Here is a 23973-nt window from a genome sequence, read left to right as displayed (position 1 = left end):
TCCAAACATTGTTTGTCCTACGTTAATACAGCACATTTTGCCAGTTAAACAACTGTGAGACCGTCACTATTTAGGAAGAGAGACTTCAAAATGTGGTAGAGGGGGATATCATACTTGATAAGAATCTAGAAAGAATCTAGGAAATGCCCCTGCCCTTGACTGGTAACTCAAATCTCTAATGAAAACGTATTTAATATAGTTTTAATGAAGTACTGTTTACCACTTTTCACTAAATTGTTCAAATATGTGGTATTATATTAATCTGCACTCAATAACGAACTGTAAAGGCACGAAATCCACAAGCATTTCTTCCTGTGGGATTGGGGCCAGCAGGTTTTAGGCAAGCTCTTTGAACATAGGATTAATTTTTCCAACCTACAATTTATTTTTAAATATATCATTTCTAAGAGTTACCTTCGATATTTTGAAAAGATCATTTACAGACATTCAGAGAACTAAGCTTAGGTTTTAATATAACGAAAAATGAAATTGAAGACATTTGACTTTTCTATGGAGCATATTTGGAATTAAATAGGAATTGTTTCAAAAAAATCTATTATCATATTAGAAGAATAAACTTATCAGATAATCATGTCTCCTCCATCTAAATGAGTTTTGAAAGCCGTATTTGTGTGGCCTTCTATGATTGACTAAAGAGTACTGCTGCTGACTGGATATGTTTCGAAAGCCATAGAATTGAGACAGGAGATTCAAACAGATCTAAAGGATCTGTTGACAGACAGACAGTAACTTTATACTTCTTTCCCCAAAGCTAAAGGCAAAATATAGGAGCCTGGAGTGGCCCAGAAAACACATTACAGACTCCATTTTGAAATGTTTGGCGAGAAAAGAAATCTTAGAAACTGTATGTTTTTGGGGTTCCCTATTAGCCTAATAACTTGGCCAAGCAGAACAGAAAAGCATTTTCCTGAAAAATTTTGTAATTGTCTTTTTTATGCTTTTTGTCATTTTCTTCCTTTTACTTTTAAATGTCACGAAAATCAATTTCCGTTATAAATAAATTCAACATTACTTACGGGTCTTCCCCTCTCCTCCTACCCACATAAGCAGTTTGGTTCATGTTTACATGAACCTTGATAATACACTGAATTTCTGTTCTTAAGAGAATTTTAATAAGGTATTCCTGGTACCCAATAAAGGATAAAATCATGGCTACATAGCAAGATTTTTATAGGGATCAATGCTTTGCTGTTAACCAAAATAGGTGGGGTGCCGAGTAGAAGGTTTGGGATAGGGAGTAAACTCAGCAAACTCCACTTGAGTACAAAACATGAATCCACCCACAAATCAGATATTAAGTAATACTGGTTAAAGCTACAGTTAGCTTGGGAATTAAATTGACCTGGTTGCCTCAAGCCTATCGAAGGAGTTCCCTGCTGAGGTATGTAAATATACCTTCATTGGTAGTGCAGGGGTGGGGGGAGGTTGGAAATGTAAGATTTGTTCAGAAAGCCTTCCAAGTACTTTGAGTATCCTGTCTTATCAATATGTTTTTATGGTAGTTATTGCTTTTTTATTGCTGTTTTCAGAAGGTTTTTATGGTTTGCTTAAAGGCTTGATATTTTATGAAGTTTACGTATCATATTACGGCATGCATTCTTGAGCAACATGAACAGTTGCCTCAAGCAAAGTGAGGAAACAATGTATACATAAAGAAAAAAGTTAAAGTTCTCCAACACTCAAAAATTGTCGTAAATTTTACTTTAAAGTGTTAACATCTCACATATTGCATTGCTGCCACAAAAACATGATGTGGGAAACTGCCTGAAAAGGCTATCTCAACTTAACATTTCAAATGGTTGTGCCACAGTAACCTAACTAGTGCTTTATCTGAGAGAATGTTTTCATTCTGTTATTTTTATTCTGTTTTTATTTTTATTCTGTTTTTATTTTTATTCTGTTATATCAAGTTGCTGCTCTAAGGAAATCGGAACCCAGCAAAAGGATGGGGGATCTTAAGTGCAGATGTAGGAAGGCTGGGCATTTGTTGATATTTTAACATCTCTAAACTCTGAATACAAGCTCCTATTATGTATTCTGGAAATGATTGTTTGGGGTTGCCAACCTTCCTCCAACTAGGATGCCCTAACCCTCAGTTTATTGAGCTCTTTGGTTGATCAGATTTAGAAAACTATTATTATTATTATTATTTATTTATTTATATAGCACCATCAATGTACATGGTGCTGTAAGAGAACAGACACCATGAACCCCAGGCACATATATGACACATACCATAAAATAGCAGCATCTCAATGCAAAATGGATAAGTATGTGAAACAGAAACATTTGTAATCAAAAAGATTAAACTCAATTGCCACAGGAAAACATGTAAGACTGCTAATATAAATGAAACAAATACACATTGCTCAGCCACTTTCTGAAATAAGCTCTTTAAAATTCAAAAATTGGTGCAGGACACTGCTGTTTAAACATATTCACAGCACACAAAAACACACACATCTTAAGGCCCTTTTGATTAATATTGATTAAAGTTTTTGGCAGAATCACAAACATTTTGGAGAATCCTGCATTTCTCTGATCAGTGCTAGTACATGGCACAGCTTTAGTTAACTCTGTAATTAGCTCTCATTAAATGCAAACACATGGAGTACATGAAACTGAAAACAAAAACAAGGAATTGGAACACAACACATTATATGAAGTTATATTTTCTTCCCAGTTGCAGTGTGGTCACCATGCTCTGACACTGGAGCAGCTTTGAAGAGGGAGCAATGGAGATTATACCATCCTAGAAAAACTAAACTATATGCTATATTAATTAAGAGCCTTCAAGATGCTCTTCTAGCTGAAGTGCAAAGTAAAGAGGATGCAGTGCTCAGGGGTATGTGGGGTCTAAAGGATGCAACAAGAGAATGGGTGGGGTGATCAAAGGAAGGGCTAGAGCGCCCTTCCTTTGATCACCCATGACACTACCCATGACCCTCTCCCCACCCTCACTAACCCATCATAATGATGATGATTTTCCAGTTCACCATTAAAAAAATGTTCTTTTAACTTTTTCCTTTGCTTTTTATACGAAGGACTACAACTGAAAACCTCTTCTGGCAAGAACTCATTTAAAAATAATGGGATCTGTAAACAAGGAAAATATTTAAGAAGCCCAATTCCTTACCATAATCCCTTAGGAGAGCTTGCGCTGGTCTCTCACTGTCAGGAGTAGTGGGCTCTGTGCTTCCTCCACTTGCTGTGCTAATGCCACTGTTAGTGCGACTGTGGCTTTTCAAGACAGTATTCTCACTACCATTCTGTTAAGTTAGAAACGAGATTTCTATAAGAGAGTGAAGGGTATCTTGGTTATCCCCTCACAACTGAAATACATTCTTTGTATTTTAGTTATGGGATAAGTTGCTGTCACCCAAGTTATCTGGCACACTTTTTCCAAACAAGGAAAATAATCTTACCGTCTCCATCTGGCAACCAATGGCTTCCAGAAGTGCTAAATCTTGCACAATGTTCAACATTGCACCTGCAGAATTAAAAATGCAAAGGCTTTATATTTGAAATGTGTATGATAAAATCTATCCAGCAAACAACCCTACCGTCAAACCAATACATCCAGTGGCATTTATCTTTGTCAGTAATGATCTAACCACTTTTCTTTGGATTCTTGGGTGAAAAAATACGCCAAAGTTCTGTAAAATCCTGAATCATCTTGCAGATTCACAAGAATCACAGATAGCTGTGTTGGCCCATTCCATCTCAACACTGTCACCATGCATCCGTTTCCCCCCTCCTCCCCAAAACCTGAGCCTGATGACCCTATCTGGAAATCTTGAAAGGTTGCACATTTGGGTGACCCTTTGGTTGGCCCAATAAAACTATTACACAAAAATGGGTGATGCAGATTTTAGTAGTATTAACTAAATAGGTAACCATCAATTTTCGTGAAAATCCATCCATCAAATAAACCCCACTCCACCCTGCAACAGGAGGTCTATGCTCTCAATTTTTGGAAGTCAAAAATTTCTTTCCAGATACAAATTAATGGAGACTGAAGACCACCACCCGCAATGGGAAGCCTGATATAAATCTGATAGAAAAATCAGCAGTGTCTGAAACTGAAGCTCTAGGTTTTCACGGGGGGGGGGGGGGCTCACATTTCTATATTTTGCTTTTCCTACATTCCTGCATGTTTCATGTTTTGTTATCTTAGCTTTTCAGGAAATGGGTTAGAAAGAATGTATTGGAATCTCAACCATGGTTAGGGTGTTTTACTTAAGACTACAATTCTACGCTCATTTGTATCCATCTGTTTCACTATTTTCAATAGAACTTACTTACTTAAAATACACTTCAGCTGATAAAACAGGCACCTTAATTTCCTTTTAAGCTTGAATTGCCTTCATCTTAGAGTACGCACAATACTACAGACCTGGTTCACACTAAGTCAGGGTGGGTTGCTATCAAGGGTGGTTGCAAGGTGGCTTAGTATGATGCCCTGAGCTGGAGGTTTTCTTCCATCGTGCGTTGCTTTTCACAAACAAGCCACCCTGCAAACCATGGCTTGAAGTAGGGTTGTTAGGGTGGTTTGTTGTGACATCTGAACCCAGTAAGGCGATTTTATCACATATTGTCAGGAATGGCTAAAGAGCCACTCAACAAAAGTACCAAAAACCCCAGCTGCTCCTTGCGATCTTGCAAGTGCTGGTGCCATTCTCCCTAATCCCTTCTCAGTTCCTTCTGTCTAAGGATGGATTTAAATCTTTATACATAGAAAGCTTGAAAAATATCTGCTAAGAATCTTGTGCTTTTTTCTTTTCTGTTCTACTGCTCTGCCTTGATATTTGCATATTTTTAGTGATCTGCTTCACTTGAAATTTGCAGTATCTTTACCAACTCAATCCCTGTTCAGCCTTGAAATGTGCGCATTTAGCCATCCCTCTCATGGCTCTGTAACCCTCATGCACATCTGACAACTAGCAACAGAGACCAGTGGAGGGAAGCAACAAGCACGAAGGGGGTGGTGTGGGACCAGAAGCGGTTGGCAATGGGAAGCTCTGACCAGAAGCATGCCCAGCAGTTGCAACAGTATTAGCCAGAGCATTTATAATGGAGAACACTCTTTCGGATGAGCGAGGCAAAAATGCCAACAAGAACTGGTCATAAGCTAGAGCAATGCAGAATTTCACTTCTTTAGCTTGAGCAGCCATATGCAGTATAGTCTTGTTGCTTAGACAGCTGCAGCCAGAGTAATCTATTCCACAACCAGCCTTAGCCTGTGTTCCCAAAATGTGAACCCAGCCGGGGTGCAAGGTTCAAGTAACCACACAAGCATTTGTGCAGTGGATGATGTGAAACAAAGAACTTCAAGTATCTGCATTTTGAGGTTTTCTGTTGAGGGCATGCACTTTTGGGTAAGTGTCTGAGGTGTGCACTTGATAACAAATACCATCAGACAGACACCTAACATATCTGTTACACTTCAGAATTACGTTTTAAGAGGTTGTGATCAGTACATTGCTCTGAGTAGAAAAATAAATTAAAGAAAAACAAAAACCAAGCAAAATGTAAACATTACCAGTAATCACTTGCTGTAAGAAGATGCAGGAAGACTTTGGCCTGCACATCATACAAGTTGTGCAATGCCATCATGTCATGCAGAGTGCCCCACAATGATGCCCTGACAGTATCACACAGCAATAAGTGGCGGTGCAGTACAGTAAGACTGGCACTTTTTTGCCTGCCACCAGAGGAAGCATGTACAGGTGGCTGATAAATTCTCAAGCTTCTCCCTGCCATTCTCTCTACTCTGAACATATGCAGGACACTCTCATTAGAAAGAACAATTATTGAAAACAGGCCTTTTCCATTTTTAGCTTCCAAGTTTCTGTAGGACAAGATTTGTGTGTGGTTGCAAAGCATTAGATCACAGTCATTTATCAATATGGTTCTTCATGTCTGGCACCAAGAAAACCTGAAGTCCTGCAAGTTTGGGCATAATTCCATGTACTACAAGAGCCACTGGTCAGAAGAAGGATCTACAGTCCATTCAAGCCAATACACAGACACCATGGATCAGTACCCTCCCGATTCCAAGGATCAAATGATCTAGAGGAGCCAGTTCTGTTCCGCCACCTGCTGTATAGCTTTAAGGCCTGTTATACATTTTTCATCTGGGCAATTCATTTGAGGGGGGGGGACCACTACTCTACCTCTATATACATCTGGATAATTCTCCTGCTTGCTTCCTAACCATCTGTTGTATTCTATACTTGCCCCTTACTCAGTTCCATCGCTTGTCTCATTGTGATGCATTCTGCTATTACCTTCAACCATGGGAGCAGCATTGGTGGTTTTAGCTTTCTGTCTGTACTATAATCTCCATCTCTGGCCACTTCCTAAGAACTGCCCAACCATTGGAACCTAACCTTGTCAGTACTCACATACTGCTTGACACAGGTGTGAACCCTAAGCTAAAAGGGCAAAGGCATTTTCAAAAGCACACCCCACAGATCAAGTAAAAAAGCAACCTAGTATCATCTGAGTGTTGTTGGGATCTGTTTCCGTTTGTAGTGCTCCTATTAGTATATTCACAAGTCTTAACTTCAAAGACAGGAAGGTTACTGGTTTATCATAGGATGAACTGTCGTCATTGCTGAATTTTCCTTCCAGAACGACCTGAAAAATAAATTGTTTTTTATCATCTTTAGTAAAAGTGATGAATTAGAAACTAGTAATACTAGCATGTATTCTTAGTGCCCTTTTCCAAATTTAATAAATGTCTGATGTGCTTTAGTGCCATCTAGTTTTTCCAGCATCCTATCCCCACCCGCTGGAAGAGAAAAACCTGACACAGAAACAGTGCTAAATTGAGTTGTTAAACAGATTGCAAAATTGGCATTGATGCATCTCCAGAAAAATAAAACAGCAAGTCAATGAAGCATAACAGTTTCCTTACTCAGCGTAGAATGAACAAACTTTCAATATCCTCCCTCTAGGTAGATGTGTTTATATTTTCAGGCTCTAAAAAGCTGCACTTATAAACATTGTGGATAGTGCTTTTGCAATTCTTTATTTGTTCAATCCTAAAATGTGTTTAATTGGTGAAAGGAACCTTATACTAGAGCCACTAATCACAATTCATTCTGTGAATGTACTTTCTATGGTATAGCAGCACCCTTTTTTTCAGAACAGCTCCATCCTAACTGTTGGTTTGAAAATACAACTCATGTTTAAGTTCAGACTAAAATTGTACAAAACACCACTTAAAACTCCTAAATTGATTACCTCTGATTTTATTGTTCCAAAATGATGGGGAAGAGGCAACAATGAGAGTAAAATATTGATAGAGGCTCTTCTTAGTTCTGTAGGATTCACATATGTTTTAAATTTTGAGAGTTCCCTGAAAATAAAACTCAGATTTAATTTTTGGTTGTTGCAATCTAACAAATTCTATTTCACGAGTAAAAACAAAACAAAAATCCTTCTTCCATTCTCAAGCATGAAAAAGACAGCAATATTTGTACTAACCACTTATTAGCCCATTACTTTATGGGACCCATACCAAGATGATCAGTACAAGATCTTAAGGCTCTGAATATCTCCACCCTTATGTCTAGCCCAGGACCCAAGGTAAGGGACTTAACTCAGATATGATGTCCCTCCTTTGGCTGGCACACTTTCTTCTTTGGCTTGCTTCTGCTTCTCTGGGCAATGGGCATTTATGAGGGGTACCTACGTCCTATGGACAACCTTCTTCCTAAGACCGCTTCTAGAATCAGATGTCTTCCACGAGGTCTAGCAACATTGACTACTATATGCTGATTCGATCAGGAACCCTATCTGGTCTTAGTCCTTGAGGGTCCCCTGACATGTCTGCCATCCAGATAAAGGAATTGAGTAGAACTTCATTTGGGTTTATACAGGCTCCCCTAGCCTTTCTCCTCCAGGTGGCTCCTCACCTTTTCTTCTCTCTTTGCCTTCTCTGCTTGGTGCCTGTCCTCCCTTCCTTTCCTCCTCCTCCAGTCTCTTTCTCCATTCTCCTGTGCTCTTCTCCTCTGTCCTTTCTTTCCTCCTCCATTCCTTTCTTCTGTCTTTCCTCCTCCATTCTTGTTCTCTCCCTCTAAATTCGTTTTTCCTACTTCACCTGAGGGCCATTTAAATGGCCCAGGTCTGATAATTTCCTCACCTCCCCATGATAAGCCTTAGTTGCAGCTCCTATTGGGTTATGGGCAAACTCACAAATCCAAGCCAACTGTCCCTGATGTCATCACCTGGTATGCCAGCTCATGGCCAGCCCATTCCAACCCCCAGCCTGACTGAGACGGAGATTGTTGGAGTGGTGGCCCCAGATGATCTGCTACATCACCATATTTTAAAAATACAATGTGTGTAGTAAGACACTCTGTGCTGGTGTTAGGGGCCCAGAACACATTTGAAATCATTACTCAGGTACAACACAGTGGATTGCAATGATTCTGGTCTTTATATCAAAAGCCAAAAAGCAAGGCCTTTGTCTTTATGCTAAAACAATTAAGATTCCATTTTATAATCTGGGCACACTTCAAGGCCATGCACTGTTACATGAGTGGAGTGCATGTGATCCTCTGAAGCACTTAGCTAATTTAATTCTGAAGACTACCATATTTATGTCTTAAATATATAAAGCTTATAGCATGATCAACTACAATCTATAAATTATATACAGTTCTTCTCATTAATGTTCTCATGTGTTCCTTGGTGTTAAACATCTAATTTGCTTTGGATGAAAATGCCACAGGTAAGAATCAATAGCCAGTGTCTAAAAGAGCTGGAAAAATACAATCTGGACCTTCCAGTACTTCCAGTTTCTCTCAACTATTACTTTCAGTGAGACATAACAAAATAAATCTACACAACAAAAGTGGATCTATATTTCTGACACACAACATTAATTATATGCTGTATGATGTCCAGGAGCTAGAGGAATGTGTTTCCATTTCTTCCATTCTTTCTAATAGGCTTCTTTTTTTTGGAATAGGTTGCCACAGTGACCTGTATTTCTGAGTCTGTAATCTTAAGGATGTAGAAGAAAGCAGCTTTTCAAAAACATTCACAAGTGAATAAATAAAGATAGATAGATAGATAGATATTTACCTGTCGGGTAAAATAGTTTCAAGTGCTGAAATGAAGTAAGGAACTAAGACATCAATCCCTTTCAGGTCACAGCAGAACAACGCTGGGGAGTTTAGAATAACACTAGCCAGAACTGGGTGACAGACAGAATCTGCTATTTGCAAACCCTGAATTAAAAGCATGTAAAATCTGGCAGAGAAAGACAGGCTTAATGAGTTAAAGGAAAGAAACATTTGCAATCAAATGCTATTAGGACTAGATCACAAGCAAAAGGTAAACTCATCATTTACATTTCAATATCACAAGCATCTAAAATTATCTGCCATCTTGTCTATTTAAGCAAGAAGCTACAAGTTGAACAGCACGATCATTTTCAATCCTGCAGACATTTTGATTAGTTATGCTGAACAAAAATGTCAACTAGTGGCCAGAGACAGCATGGGAATCTCTCAAAAAGCATTTTAAAAGAGTTTTGTAAAACCTTAAATGCAAAAGAACGTGCTCTGACATAAGGCACAGCACATGCATGGTCAAAGGGGCAATCTACAAACCATCTTAATTTATTTATTTTATTTATTACATTTATATACCTCCCCACAGCCGAAGCTCTCTGGGCGGTTTACCTACCTTTGGGCATGTATGCCTGATTATTTGCAGGCACACAAGCTGAAGGGGTTTATGGATCAGTTATAGGGGAGAATAATTGAAAGTATAATATTCATATTTACACTTAAGAAATAAGTGAAGCACTCTAGAAAAGTTTGATTTTGGGGCTGATGGTATCTGTTAAGAACATATTATATTCCCTTTCCCCCATTAAATAAGATTCTCCTGATTAGTTAAGTGTTTTGCAAGCAAGGTAGATGCTGCCAAAAATGGCATCAATAAGTTCACTTTATCTCCCCTATTTCATGTAGAAATGTGATGTTGTCATTGTTACAGGTTTTCACATGACCAGGGAAACCACAAAACATGATGTCAAAACATGTTGCCAAACATTACAGGATAATAATGGAGGAGGCTCAATATGAAGGTTCTATTTTCAGTAGCCATCTCCATGTCACCCAAAACATCTAGTTCTGTCTAACACTTTTATAGGTTTCAAATAAAGGCTTTCAAGACATTTCCTGTTTTAGTCAAACATTCTTTCCTACAAGTGACATCAAATTACAAATATGGAAAAAAAGAAATCTCACACACTTTTGTATTGACCTTCAAAGGCAAGTAACTACATCCACTCTCTTCCTCTGTCTAGTTTAAACATAATGATTTAAACATTATGCCATTTAAGCGTAATAATTGAAATGTTGCTACTTGCCCCATTGTCCTTATATAAACTGCAAAATACTAACGTTCTTCTACATTGTGTAGACAGGAAGTATATAATGGGGGGGGGGATTCTGTGCTATATTTGCTTCACCTGGAAAATTTAGAAAACAGTAAAGCAAACTCTTCCATGCATCCACTGACCACTTTTCCTATAGTTAAGTGGCAAGGCTGGCAACTTATTCTTCAAAGCTGAATTGATGGAATACATTTTATTCATTCATTTTGAATTCCTGGAACACAAACTATAGAAACCTTTCTTAGAAAACATAGATACTCAACAGCACATTCTGACACAATAACAATTTAAAAGTTAAGTCAGTACCGGGATAAGTAGGCTGGCAGTATATCCTCCCCAGTCTTCTTGCTACAAAATATCCTACAAAGAGTTCCACAAGCCTCTGCTCTGCCTGATTCATAGTTGTCTGAAAATTCGCCTGCATCAAACATGGGATTGGAAGCCATAGTATCTGCAGACATTTGTGATCCTTTCCGGCGAAACTCCACACTAGCTTGTGTTGCTATAGCTAAAACAAAAACGAGAAGCACAGTGTTTCATTACATTTGTCAAGATACTCAATAGGCTCATGGGATCCTGGACACAAAGATCAAGTCAAGTTTAGTCATCACAAAAAGCCGTTAGTTCATTACACTTGAATTGCTGCCTCTGTTTATAAAGCATTTAGGGACATATGACTAAGTCTGTAGGAAATGAAAATATATAGCCCTTTTGTCTCCACTCACAAGTATATCATCTCCTCCTCTAGCATTATATGCTGCACAATTCATGCTGCCCAAGCACAGAAGCCTCTGCTCCATTCACATTCTCAGCCATATGCATCAGGAGATCCCTCAATCGAATCCCTGTCTTTCATTTCCTAGCCCTTTCCATAAAACTTTTGCAATTTCAAAAACTGGCTCTACCCTTTTAATTATACGGGTTCCTCAATTTTCCAATCTTCCTTGATCTCCTTCATCTTTTCCACCATCATGAACCTACTCTAATACAGTGTGCTGCTAACGTTAGGAGTACAGTTGGATAAGCTTAGGAAACAGGCAGGTGCCAGATTGCAATGAAAAGTGTATTTGGGGAAATTATTAGGCTGTGCAAGCTTTGGGCCTCGGATTCGGAAATCCGAGGCCCAAAGAGGCCATTTCATGACGTATCCGCCATTTTAGGACAGATCCACCATTTTCTTGCACAGCCCTAGGCCCCCCATACAGCCTACATCTCCCAGCATCCAGTGCCTGGGAGGGCTGTACATACCAGGGCCCAGAAGCAGCAGGAATACCAGAAGTAGCTGTCGCCATCACTGCCTCCCCCGTGCAAGGGCAGAGGTGATGGTGACAGCTACTTCCGGTATTCCTGCTGCTTCTGGGCCCTGGTACATACAGCCCTCTCAGGCACTGGATGCTGGGAGGTGTAGGCTGTATGGGGGGCCTAGGGCTGTGCAATAAAATGGTGGATCCGTCATGAAATGGCTTCTGTGATTCGGATTTCCGAAGCTTGCACAGCCCTAGAAATAATGAGTCGCATATTGGGTGTTTAAAACTCGCTTTGAGTTGGCTTCTAGGGTTTTCCTCTCAAACTTCTTTTAAAAAGTGTGGGGGAAAGCCATAGCTAAAAAGCATGGAGTGCTCTTTGGGAAGATGGTCGAGGATTCAGAGACCCTCAGACAAAAGCCCAATCTTCACAGACATATCAAGCCTTCTTACTTTCCCCCAAGGGATCTCATGCTCTGTTGGAGGCCACTTCACAGGCATATCAGTCAGAGTGGCTTTTAAAGCACACAAGGGGTAGTGATAGGAAGGTGGTCAGAAGCAGAGAGAAAGGATGGAAGCTCAGCCTACATGATTTGGCCCTCTTAATTAAGGAAAGGAGCTATTAAATTTATCTAAGAATATATCAGGCTATATGAGTTGGCTCTTCACTTTCTAGTTTCATAATTTATAATCCTATGTTGTTATTAATGCCCTGTACAAAACATACAAGTATTTCATTCATTCCAGTTGTGACCCAGTAAGAAGTTGGCAAAAAGAATGCCATTTCCCTAGCGATTTGTCTGATTTATGAAAATGAGAACAGTTAGGTGCTTTGACATTTTGAGAGAAGGTGAACAGATTAGAATTATAATGGAGATGGCTGTTCCCCCTAAAAGAGAGCCTAATTCCACCAATACTCAAGCAACTAAATTAGCTCAATCCTACAATATTAGGGGAACCCTGTGAACAAAAAGGAAAGGTCTTTCACAGCTTACTCAGCATGCTTACTCAGAACTCTCACTGAATTCACCGACTTACTTCCCTGCCCCGGTAAGTGTGCAAAGGATGGCAAACTAAATCAGCTGCAGTCTTACAAACAGAAGCTCTGCTCATGTTTTGAATGTTCATTTCAAATTTGATGGATTGACAATTTAGAAGAAGCACATCGAGGTAAATTATATATAATAATTTCTCCACTGACTTTTTTTACAGCAAAAGCAACTAAACCCAAATCTTTATGCGTCTTCCCATGAGCCATTTTATCCTAAATAGGCTATCCAGCAAAATATTATAATTAGAAAAAAAACTACATGCAGAATGCATACAAATTAAAAAATTAGGTCTGTGTAAAATAAGCTTTAAGAAAAAAAACACGGTTAGTGCAAAGTCCTTAAATTCATGACATGATCACAGACTAGAGTACAGAAAATGATGGGACTGATTCAGGCAGATTAATTTGCTTTTGCCAACGATCTTCCCCATTTAAAAAAGCCATACACAGTTACTTGTCTTTCCCATGTAAAGAGCAAAAGCTACAAGGGATGTTAATGATACAAATTAAAAAATGGGGTTATGAAAAAATAAAAGAAAAAACATGACTGCAATTAAAGAGAAGCTACTAGTTCCTACTTACAAGATTTATAAGAAAGAAGAATTTGGATAAAAGATGCTGCAAGATAATAGAAATAAAATGGAAACAAATCAAAGGACAGCAGTAGTTATAAAATACTTTAAAGATGGTGAAACTGTAATAACAAGTTAAGCAGCTTTTAGGTTTCTGAAAAACAGTTTAAAAGCTTATGATCTAGCAGGCTTGTTAAAACACACAGGAAATTAGGATTAGGGTCCAAAATTATGATTTCATGCAGAAGTATGAACAGAAGTTAGAAATATATATATATATATATATATATAGTTAGGCATCTTGTTTGTCACTGAGGACCCACACTGGAAAATGTTCCTCATTATATAGCCAACCTTTCCTCATTATAGAGCCAAACTTTTCTGTGACTATGAAGAATAGAGATTTGTGTGGGAGTAAAGAGTTATTGTGTTTTTTTTAATTAAAGTTAATCCAATTTGAACATTATCTAAGCGATGCGGAGATCTCAAACCATTTGCATAAAGTAGTTCCACACAGAGCAGGACAGTATTAACCACGTGGTTATGATCTGATAAAAATGGCCTCAACCCTTATGGGGCCACTTCACATAGATCCCCACATATTTAGCTTCTACATGTTTTGTTATTACCACAGCAACCAAACCATTTAGGTCTGAATTGGCATCTAGTCTTTGCTTTCCACCAAAAGGTTGCATGCAAGCCTCAAGCTACGTGCCTAGGAGAGTGAACAATTGAGGCAGGAAGTGAGGACTCTTCCCCTCCTTCTTCAAGGGTTCTGCAATTTGTAGCTACTGTCAACGGGTGCACCTGGTATAAATTCCATACTCTATTTGAGAAGTATTTTTTCAAATGACCACACCAGAAAAAGGACAATGTTTTTTAAGACAATTGCTTGCTCGGCAATTTGCCCACACTTGCTTGTGTATTCAAATGGAAGGTGTACAAAAGCCGATTAACATTAGGCAGGAATTTTCAGCCACCTAGTTGATCAATGTTCTTTAAGGTTTTCAATGACAGAAGCCCTGAAGCAAAAACAACTACACTAAGGGAAAATATTTTTTCCCAAAGCATATGTTTATGCGAACAACTAGACAGGTAATGCTGCAATGTGTTGAAATACTGGACTACATTCCTATATGCAGGCTATGCAAGTTTTCCACTACAACTCTACAAAACAAAACAAAAACCCACCACACAACTCCTTTCACCAAGTCAAAATACTGTAATAAAGTAATGTTCCAATTTTAAAGAGAGATGGGAGATGCTAATGCTGAAATAAACCACACATATTAATAAGAACATAAGAAGAGCCATGCTGGATCAGATCAAGACTCCATGTAGTCCAGCTTTCTGCCAACCAGCTGCCCATGGGAAACCCACAAGCACAAACTGAGTGAAGCAGCACCCTCCCGCCCAAGTTCCCCAACAACTGGGGAACATAGGCATACTGCCTTTGATACTGGAGGTAGCCATCAGGACTAATAGCCATTGACAGCCTTCTCCTCCAGGAATTTGTCTAATCCCCTTTCAAAGCCATCCAAATTGTGGCCACCTTATGGTAGCAAATTCCATAGTTTAACCATGGGCTATGTGAAGAACTACTTCTTTTTGTCTGTCCTGAATCTCCCACCAATCAATTTCATAGGATGATCCTGGGTTCTAGTATTATGAGAGAGGGAGAAAGCAAGTCTCCCTATCCATTTCCTTCACACCATGCAAAATTTTGTACACCTTTATTCTGTCTTGCCTTTTTCCTGAGTAAACAATCCCAGCTGCTGTAATCTTTCTTCATAGGGGAGTTACTCCAGACCCTTGATCATTTTTAGTTGCTCTTTTCTTCCCCCTTTCCATCTTTACAATATCCCTTTTGAGGTGCGGTGACCAAAACTGCACACAGTATTCTGAGTGTGGTTGCACCATAAATTGGTATAGGGGGAGTATGATATTGGCAGTTTTATTTTCAATTCCTTTCCTTATTATGCCTAACATGGAATAATATAGACTGTAAAGCTATGAGGCAAAAAGGGACAAGCATTACAAAAGACAGGGGGGGAAATGGTACTGCCAGTAGCCTCTTAAACTTACATGGATCATTTAAAGTACAACTCACAGAAAGCAGCTACAAAAACTAAGAAGTTACCAAAAACTAAAGGGTAAGAAGACTGCATTCTTTCACAACCCTCTTTGAATGGCCAGAAAGTCTCCCTTTTCAGTAATTCCTATCATTGTCTAATCATTATCTCTTGTTCCAGTAGTTTCTCCGTATTTTTTCTAAAGCTGCTGTATACCTAGTCAGACTATTAGTCTGTCTAATCCAGAATTGCCTATAACCGGCAAAATGTCCCCAGAGTCTCAGGTAGAGGACTTTCCTGTCACCTAGAGTCAGGGACTTTTCTGTTAGTTGGAGATTCCTTGGTTGGGTCTGGATTGAGTCTGTACACAAAAGCATGTGCTTTACCACTGAGTTATAGCTCAAAATGAACTAAAGGTTATAGGAGTACAGCATTACACAAGGGGAAAGAATAGACTGTGTGCACTTGCTACTCGGCCCAATGGCATTTTATATCAAGGAATTCACAGTAGGATAATGGAAGATACTTTCTCCTTCCCCACTGTGGCATCTACCATGTGGAATGATCTCCCCACTGAAATCAGCTGGCTCCTAGAGATGAGTGTTTCCGCTAGCAACTGTAGACACACTTGTTTGCCTGGGCATTAGCATTGCCAGCTACTCCTGGTGATTTTAATGAAATATTCTATTGCTTTTTTCATTGTTTTATTATTTTATAGATTGGTTTCATTGTATTTTTGCTTTTTTGAACCGTTTTGGGATTTTTAAAAAAATGAAAGGCATGCAACGTACTATAAAAAGTAGGGAAATAAGATCCCTGAGATTGTGAGAGAATAACACACAACTTTAGCTTACCATACTGTTTACAGAAGGAAGGCTAGATTAGTATACCAACCATATGGCAAGAGGCAGATTATTCCAAATAGATGTAAAGAAAAGATGGAGTGAGAAGCTATGATGTGTCAAATAAGGAGCAGAGAGGAGGCTAAAAAATCATGGCTTGGGAGGTTAAGTGCAACAGGGGCTTCAATCTGCAGTGGCACAGGAAGAGCCACACGAGGGGCAGATTCAGAACAGGTTTCCCAACCTTTTGGGGGCTGGTGGGCACAATTGGAAGTTTCAGAGAGACTTGTCAGCGCTCTCACATAATAGCTGGCTGTCATGTTGGACATTGCAGTCACAAAACTCCCATTTCACAAACGGGGAACTGGTGAAGATAGAAGAAAAGCAACTTACCCAGGAACACAAACCCAGGCAATGCACATCAAAACACAAACAAACAAACCCAGCTCTCTCACACACACTGAGCACATGCAAAACATTAACCCTCACTCCCCACCTCACTAAACACATCCTACCATCCTCAGCACAATATTTTCTATTTTTTGACTGGCTGGACACAAGTCAAAATGAAGCACTGGGCTGCAATCTACTGCCACTTTAGCTTGCTATGAATGCCACTGAAGTTTGTGTGGGACCAGAGGCATACTTGGAAATAAAGGTGACACTGGAAGTCAATGCTTCACTGTGCAGCATGCCAGCCTCCCAGCTACTCTCTCTCTATAGATAGATAGATAGATAGATAGATAGATAGATAGATAACAATTTTTTAAAAAAAAATCAGGAGTGACAGAGGACCTAGTGGGTACCAAGGGATGTGTCCATAGGCACCACATTGGGGGACTCCAGAGTTATATCAAAAGAAAGAGGAAGAAATAAAGTTAGCATGGGTATATTTACCTGTTTCAGAGGAAGGGTGACATTTACAACTTCATGGGTAATTAGAAACTCACAAGCTATCCTAGCTTTCACAGTCTTTTGGTCATGAATTCAAAATGGGGCAGACATCCATTCAGATCTGCTATACCCAAAAGGTGATTCTGAGTCAGGCATTGACGAGGAGGTGAAATTGCTGCCCAAGTCATTAAGAATCCCTGAGCCACAGAATTTGATTGCAGGAACAGAATGTGAATCAGAGAGTCTGTACCATTCTGTAGCTCCTTAAGCTTGCAATTGAAGCTGGTAGCATAATCAAGGCAGGACAAAAAAAGACCTTGGATTTCTCCAAGTGGGTCCTGCTGTCTGGAACACTCTCCTACTAGGACAACAGGAGGATGTCTCAGCAAGTAGCTAAAGGCAACTGGAGCCTTATGTAGGCTGACAAGACCTATACTGTGGTCTGCTCTGCCACTCCTGGATTGTTAGAGGGCCCTCACCTAATTTTGTAGCCTAAGACTCCTGCAAGGCTGGGGATATGGAGGTTTTGCCAGGGATTCATCCTCTAAGCCACAGGATGATCGCAGGGCTGTGACACTAGCTGTCCCACCCTGGAGGAAGTAGCCTGTGCCTTCTCCTTATGAGAATCCTCTTCTGCATGCTGGAAGGCCCAAGTGCTGGGGGTTCAGACAACACGCTATGCCACGGTGAGGCTGCTAACCCTTTTGTAGAAAATGGTTAGTGAGCATGTTTAAACCGTGGTTATGTAGCCATCATGGTTCGGAATGGTTCTCACAACAAGGTAAGCCATAATGTTTAGCTCATAATGCTTACCCACTGTGGCTTAGCACATCATCTGAACAGGGTCAGTGAAGAAGAGCACTGGGTACTCAGACTCAGGGGCTGTTTTAGGCATCAAACAAAGGACCAACAACTTTAGTCAGGGTCATGATGGGGTAGAACAAAGGGATCAACATCTTGACTCCGGGGAATTCAAAGGAACCTCAAGAAGGTTTCTGACTTCTGTTCTGAATTAAAATTGGCTGGGTAAGTTTTACAATAGCCATGTTTCCAAGAAATAGTTAGGTATTCTAAACTTTGTATACTGTATTTTAATGTTTAAATCTTTGTAAACCGCCCAGAGAGCCTTGGCTATGGGCGGTATAGAAATGCAATAAATAATAATACAGAACAACGGGTATCAACAACGGATGCTCTGGTTGTACTTTGACCTGCTGACCTATCTTGGGGCAAATACTCTTCAATATTGGACCATATTTTCTGTTAAATTAGATTGACCAATTTAGAAGTACCCTTGTGGACTGTATGGCTGGGGTGACAACTTCATAGTCAGGAAGGCATCTGCATGTATCCAGAGTTCCAAGCTTTGGCAATTTCAGCAGGGCAACCCTTTTAATAGAGGACACTTGGGTCAATGAACTACAAATTACAAAGAAGTCAGGTAGCTAGCATGCAAAGACCAGGATCCTTTTGCTCCTGGCTCCCCTGAAACACTTGCTCATGCCATCTTTCTCATAACAACAATTCACATTAGACAAAGTGCTACAGTTATGCCTATAAAAATACAAACTAGACATGTACAAAAGCCATCATGGTTGAGCTTCTCAGTAACACTCTGGGGAGTGAAAAAGAAGCAATGAACAGTACTGAATATAAGCAAATACCTCTAGCTGTTAGCAGGCAAGGTTGGAAATGGATGGGGAAGGGGTCAATACCCAGATTTTCCATGGAAAGCAGAACCACAAGCTACTAGAAAACATTCTGCAGTGTGAGTATGACTTACAGCAATATATTCTGTTTAACTCAACGATAACAAAAAATGGGTGAACCTAAAGCTACATATCCTACTGCCTTGACCACTATAAACAGAATTGTAATTATTGCATCAAAATTCAGTGAAGTAATGAAACAGGCCCAGTACATAGAAAAGACAACATAGTCTCAAAGCTTTAGGCATCTCCCTAAGGCTACAGGTTTTCAGTTCTCAATAAAATCATACTGCTAGGGAAGAAAACTTAATATTTAAGTTAATGTAATGCTGTCACTTGCACTCTAATTTTAATCTGTCCCTCTGAAATCAATGGGACAAGTCAGTCATGACAAACAAGTTCAATGAGTCTGCTCTAGGTATAACTAAATGTGGTACCAATCCAGTGTTTAATAAACTTGTAAAGTATGTCTCAAGATTTAAAAAAGATGAACAGATCAGCCAATGAAATTTTAGACATACAAATTCTCTTTCAATCCTAGAATTTGCAAATATATATATATTTTGCTTGGTTGCCTTTAGGTAACCAGCTATTTTAGTGCAAGCTTTGTAACAACAAAATCTTATTCTTCACAAAAATATCCCTTATTTCTACAAATGTCATTTACTAGAACAGGGAAGTATTTTCTACAAATATAGAACTGAATGCCTGCTTATATAAACTAGCCAGATTTGCAGCTGACCAATCCCGACTCTGGCATCAGTCCTTGCTATTATAAATTATTTCATTCAGATAGAAATTTCTTGACTAAGTACAGCCAGGGAATAAACTTTAGCATAATATGATTGTGATGACAAGCTTTATTGTCTCCTCCAAACACAAAGCAACAAACACATTTGCTACGATGAACTCATTTATCCCAGGTGGATAACATCATTTCTGTTGTGTCTAGTTTTAGCTCTGAATATGGAAACCAGGAAAAGAATGACAAAACAAAAATAGAATAGGTGTAGGAGTTAGGAAGATTTGAAAGCTACAAGTTTACAGAACCCTTGAAGTTAAAATATTTGACTAACCACTAGAATGTCTATGTTTTATCATACAGGCCTTCATGAAAACTAATATATCATTTCTCAATGGTAAAGTCAAGCAAAAAATAAACAACACAGGAACACTGTTATGATTCTTGCCTTCCCTTCTAATTAACTGCTCAAAGTAATTCGTTTTAAGGGAAGTTGCTCTTAAATTGATGCATTTTAAAGGCAAGAAAGCAGTTCCCTCTGCCCTATCATACTCTCCATGCCAACATGTTGGGGAAAAAATCTATTTTCTGTAGAAATAATAGATCCAACCACAGCAATTGACTTTAACAATGATATCCCCTTATGTTATGAATAAAAGCGAAACGTTATTTATATTATAACTAATATGATATTTTACGTCAGTTAATCATGCTGTTTTGTTAAGATTTTTGACATGTTAATCTTGCAGATAGGAAATTCCAGCAAAGCAGGAAGAGCATGTGCGTACTTGATAAAAAATATTTACCAGTCATACTGCTGTCTCTGTTTATTCCATTATGAAGCTTACAGTGAACAAATGCTGCATCAAATAGCCACGATCCAAAGAGGTTCAAGATACTGTTAACCTTTGGCCTGTGAGGAGCAGGGAGAGGTCGAGGCTCAGAACTGGTCTGGTTTGGGCTAGATAGTGGAGAAGTGGAGGATGGCTGGTGTTGTACTTTGGAAGTATGAGCAGTGCTAGCCTATTTGAATGAAAGAGAAAATCATGATCTGATCAGAACTTTAAAAAGTCACATACTTGATCATATCAGATGATACAGGTTATCATTGGTTTTATGTGAAACATAAAATCATTGCATTACTAAGCATAGAGGCTTACTGTGCTGTTTTTTATTGTTGGCTTATTCACAGTTACAGCTCGATGCCTTCGGTTGTGAGGTGGAGTTGTGTTGACAGCAGTAGTCTGGGGCATACTCAGTCTATTTACTGGTGTGGGTGGAGCACTATCTGCTCGAGGCCTTGAAATACCTGAAAGATATTATGCGAATCTCAGTATCAAGTCCTTTTATAATCTCATTATAATTGAAGTAGCAAAATATCCATACACGCTTTCCTCCCGTACCAGCACCAGGGTTAAAAATATCTTGTTTTGAGAATTAGTTTTTCATTAAGATTGAAAAGTGATCAAGGAAAGTATTTCAAGTAACTACATATAAATTTGCTGCTTACCTTAAAAAGGTGAGCAACACGCACATTTGAACCTAAAAATGGGAAGAGTAAGAGAGCAAATAGGAAGCAAAGGCTGTCTGAAAATCATTTTCTTCCCAGCCATTTTAAAGGCACTTTCAATTCACTTTGTTCTAGCAGAATCAAGCTGCAATTTTAATAGGATAATCTCCTCCCAGCATCATTCAAGCTAACAATTAATGGGAATTAACTCATGGTGCATACACAGACAACATACTAAAAGGAGAGATGTGAAAGTAGTATGAATGAAACTAATTCCCCTTAACTGTACTCTGCCATGGTGCTTTTTGCTCTTAGAAAAGTGTATAGTATCATCCTTTTTCAGACATCACAGGAATGAATATGAAAATAAGCAATAAAAAAGTTATCTTTTAAAGTTTTGTTTCAAGCCGAGTATTTGAAGAGCCAGTTTGCAAGCACGGTATTTGAAGAATTCCTCATAAAGAAGTAAAAAGGGTGTAAAAAGCAATACATCTTTGAAACGATGATTATATGAACAATATATGATTATATGTGCCCTCCAGATGTTATTAATTGGCATCTACCATCATCCCTCACCACTGGCTAAGCTGGCTAGCACTGATCAGAGTTGCAGTCGAACAACATTTGGAAGTCACGCATTCCCCACCCGATGTAGAGACTGCACTTTGAACAAGTCTCAATGTTACTTAAATTTTACACAGGAAGGTGCAATGGGCATTATTTTATTCGGCACTAGTATTAACAAAAATTATGTTGCGCTAGTGTAAGCCGCCAATATCGTTTGAGGGCACGGTAGATTTCCCTGGAAAATCCATTGCAATAGCAAACGCTATTGCCATTTCACTAGAAGTAGCTTATTGCTAGCACAACATAATTTACATTAGCACTAGTCATGGTACATTCAGAATGCAAAGGTTTGGTAAAATACCTACAATTTAGTAAAAAAATAATAATCTTAGATACACACTATACTTTCAACAATTCTTCATCCCCAAGTAAAATACCAAGGAAAAAATCCATTGATATTAAAAGGACAGAAGCAATTTACGCAAGTGTGTGATTGTGAATACTCTTCCAACTGACTTGGTACAACAATTAGCACAATTTAAAAGGAACTGTGCTATTAGTTTAATAAAGAAGCAGTATTCTGTTATAAAGAAACATCCATCCAAGATTTCAGGCTTTAATTTGATATTAAATATAAAGATAATTTTAAGAATGACTATGTTAATATGAGTTCTGTGGTTTCTTCATAATTAAGGGCAGCTCTCTCTTACTGCAACAAATTTTAAATAGCTTTCTTCAAAATTGTAGGAGCACAATTTTCAGTTTATTTTAGTTCTGTTAAAGAGCCCAAACTCCTTTAGAGTCAACTGTCATTTACTATATGACAGGCAATTAGTTCAGCATAACAATGGCAGAAGATGTCCAACATGCACATTTTCAAGTTATTTTATGTTAATGAACATGGCAGGAAAGTTGGTAGACACCTTGCATTTTTTTCAACAACCGCATCCTTTAATGGTTACCCTCAAACATAAGAGATCCATACAATCCCTTCATGAGTATTTTCCTGTTTCTAAACCTTTAAGAGATTTTCAAACATTTCTAACTATGAGAGCCATCACAAGAGTGCACTAATGTTGTTTACAAGAGATTATGGGTTGCATAAAAGTGACATAAGGCATGCAGATGTGGAATCTTAACTACCACAGTGGTGTCATTAGTTTGTGTTTAGTCACAATTTCATTAGAGACTTTAATTGCAAGATCTTATTATTGTTCAGAGGGTGCATATCCTTTGTCATGGCCAAAACATTACAACAACACAGGTTATACAACACCTGCATGCTTGTTACAGTGAGAGAGACTTATAACACAATTGGAAAAGGTACTAAGGATCGGGATGATGGTTGTTTGTTATTGTTTGTTATAAAAAAACACAACCTTCTCTTTACATAAATATCTATAGTACCTTTAAAAATACATAACCCTCAACATTGCAATGAAACTCACTTTTCATTGAAAGTGATAATTGGTATGCCAACAATTTTTTAAATAAAATAGGATTCAATGTTTTAAATTCAATGTTTTCATTCAGAGGAAATGGATCATTTTAATAAAAGGTTGCTATCATGACAGAATGCTGCAGCTTTCCAAAATTTGATTCCAGAACCAACCGCTGTTAAAATCATCACCCATTCGCCCCGATTCTTGCCACCCAGGAGAGTGAAACAAGTTTAATACCATATCTGGGTAATCTTTCATACCCACTGGTTGTAAAGACAGCAAATCCTGGAGAAAAAAGAGAGTATATTGCTACTGTATTATGCTCCGCAGTGGAAACATTTCCAAACAGCAGTTCTTTAGGAAAATGAAGTGTATAATGTTTACTAAAACATTTATGGTTTCATATAAAAATAGGCAACTGTTTTAATTAACCACAAATAGAAGTGCTGAGAATTGTTTAAAGAAAATTCCATTACAGGTATCAAGCAGGAACCATGACTGATTTTAAGGCATTTTGCTGAGCATATTAGGAACTACTCTTCAGCAGCTCTCAGCAAGACTAGAACAAACTAGACTTGTGGGATAAAGCCCAATGGCCTGCTGCATAAGTCCCACTGCCATAAAGCACACCATCTTCTGAGTTTGGGATTGGATATGTGAGACGGTCAAGATGACACCAGAGCTGAGCAGCTAATTTGGTCCAAGTTCCACCAGCTGTCAACTGAAGCAAATAAAATACATCTCAGCTGCACAGACAATGGCAAGAAGAAAATCAAGATGTGCACAACCAGCTCCGCAAACAAAAGCATTAAATATATTAATATGAAAAGTTAAGATCTACTAAATGATTTACAAAAAGGCTAGCAACATCTTATTAGTCAAAA

At 38.6% G+C, this 23973-nt stretch overlaps 1 protein-coding gene across 6 annotated transcripts in view; it reads right to left on the bottom strand.

Annotated features, from left to right (window-relative positions):
• RALGAPB (Ral GTPase activating protein non-catalytic subunit beta) overlaps positions 1 to 23973 on the bottom strand; it is a 74123-nt gene that overhangs the window by 24750 nt on the left and 25400 nt on the right. For 4 of the 6 annotated variants that reach the window (XM_063144799.1, XM_063144807.1, XM_063144832.1 and 1 more), the window contains 9 exons: positions 20731 to 20879; positions 20377 to 20593; positions 13322 to 13357; positions 10751 to 10952; positions 9121 to 9288; positions 7273 to 7387; positions 6516 to 6663; positions 3447 to 3511; positions 3158 to 3290 (listed from right to left, as the gene is read on the bottom strand). In XM_063144799.1, coding sequence (XP_063000869.1) covers positions 3158 to 3290; positions 3447 to 3511; positions 6516 to 6663; positions 7273 to 7387; positions 9121 to 9288; positions 10751 to 10952; positions 13322 to 13357; positions 20377 to 20593; positions 20731 to 20879 — 1233 coding nt within the window. The remainder of the gene's footprint in view (positions 1 to 3157; positions 3291 to 3446; positions 3512 to 6515; positions 6664 to 7272; positions 7388 to 9120; positions 9289 to 10750; positions 10953 to 13321; positions 13358 to 20376; positions 20594 to 20730; positions 20880 to 23973) is intronic. The other 2 variants (XM_063144815.1, XM_063144823.1) reach the window with 1 other exon arrangement.

Source organism: Elgaria multicarinata, chromosome 1 (assembly GCF_023053635.1).
Source record: "Elgaria multicarinata webbii isolate HBS135686 ecotype San Diego chromosome 1, rElgMul1.1.pri, whole genome shotgun sequence".
Taxonomy (NCBI): domain Eukaryota; kingdom Metazoa; phylum Chordata; class Lepidosauria; order Squamata; family Anguidae; genus Elgaria; species Elgaria multicarinata.
This window is presented reverse-complemented; position numbering and strand designations above follow the sequence as displayed.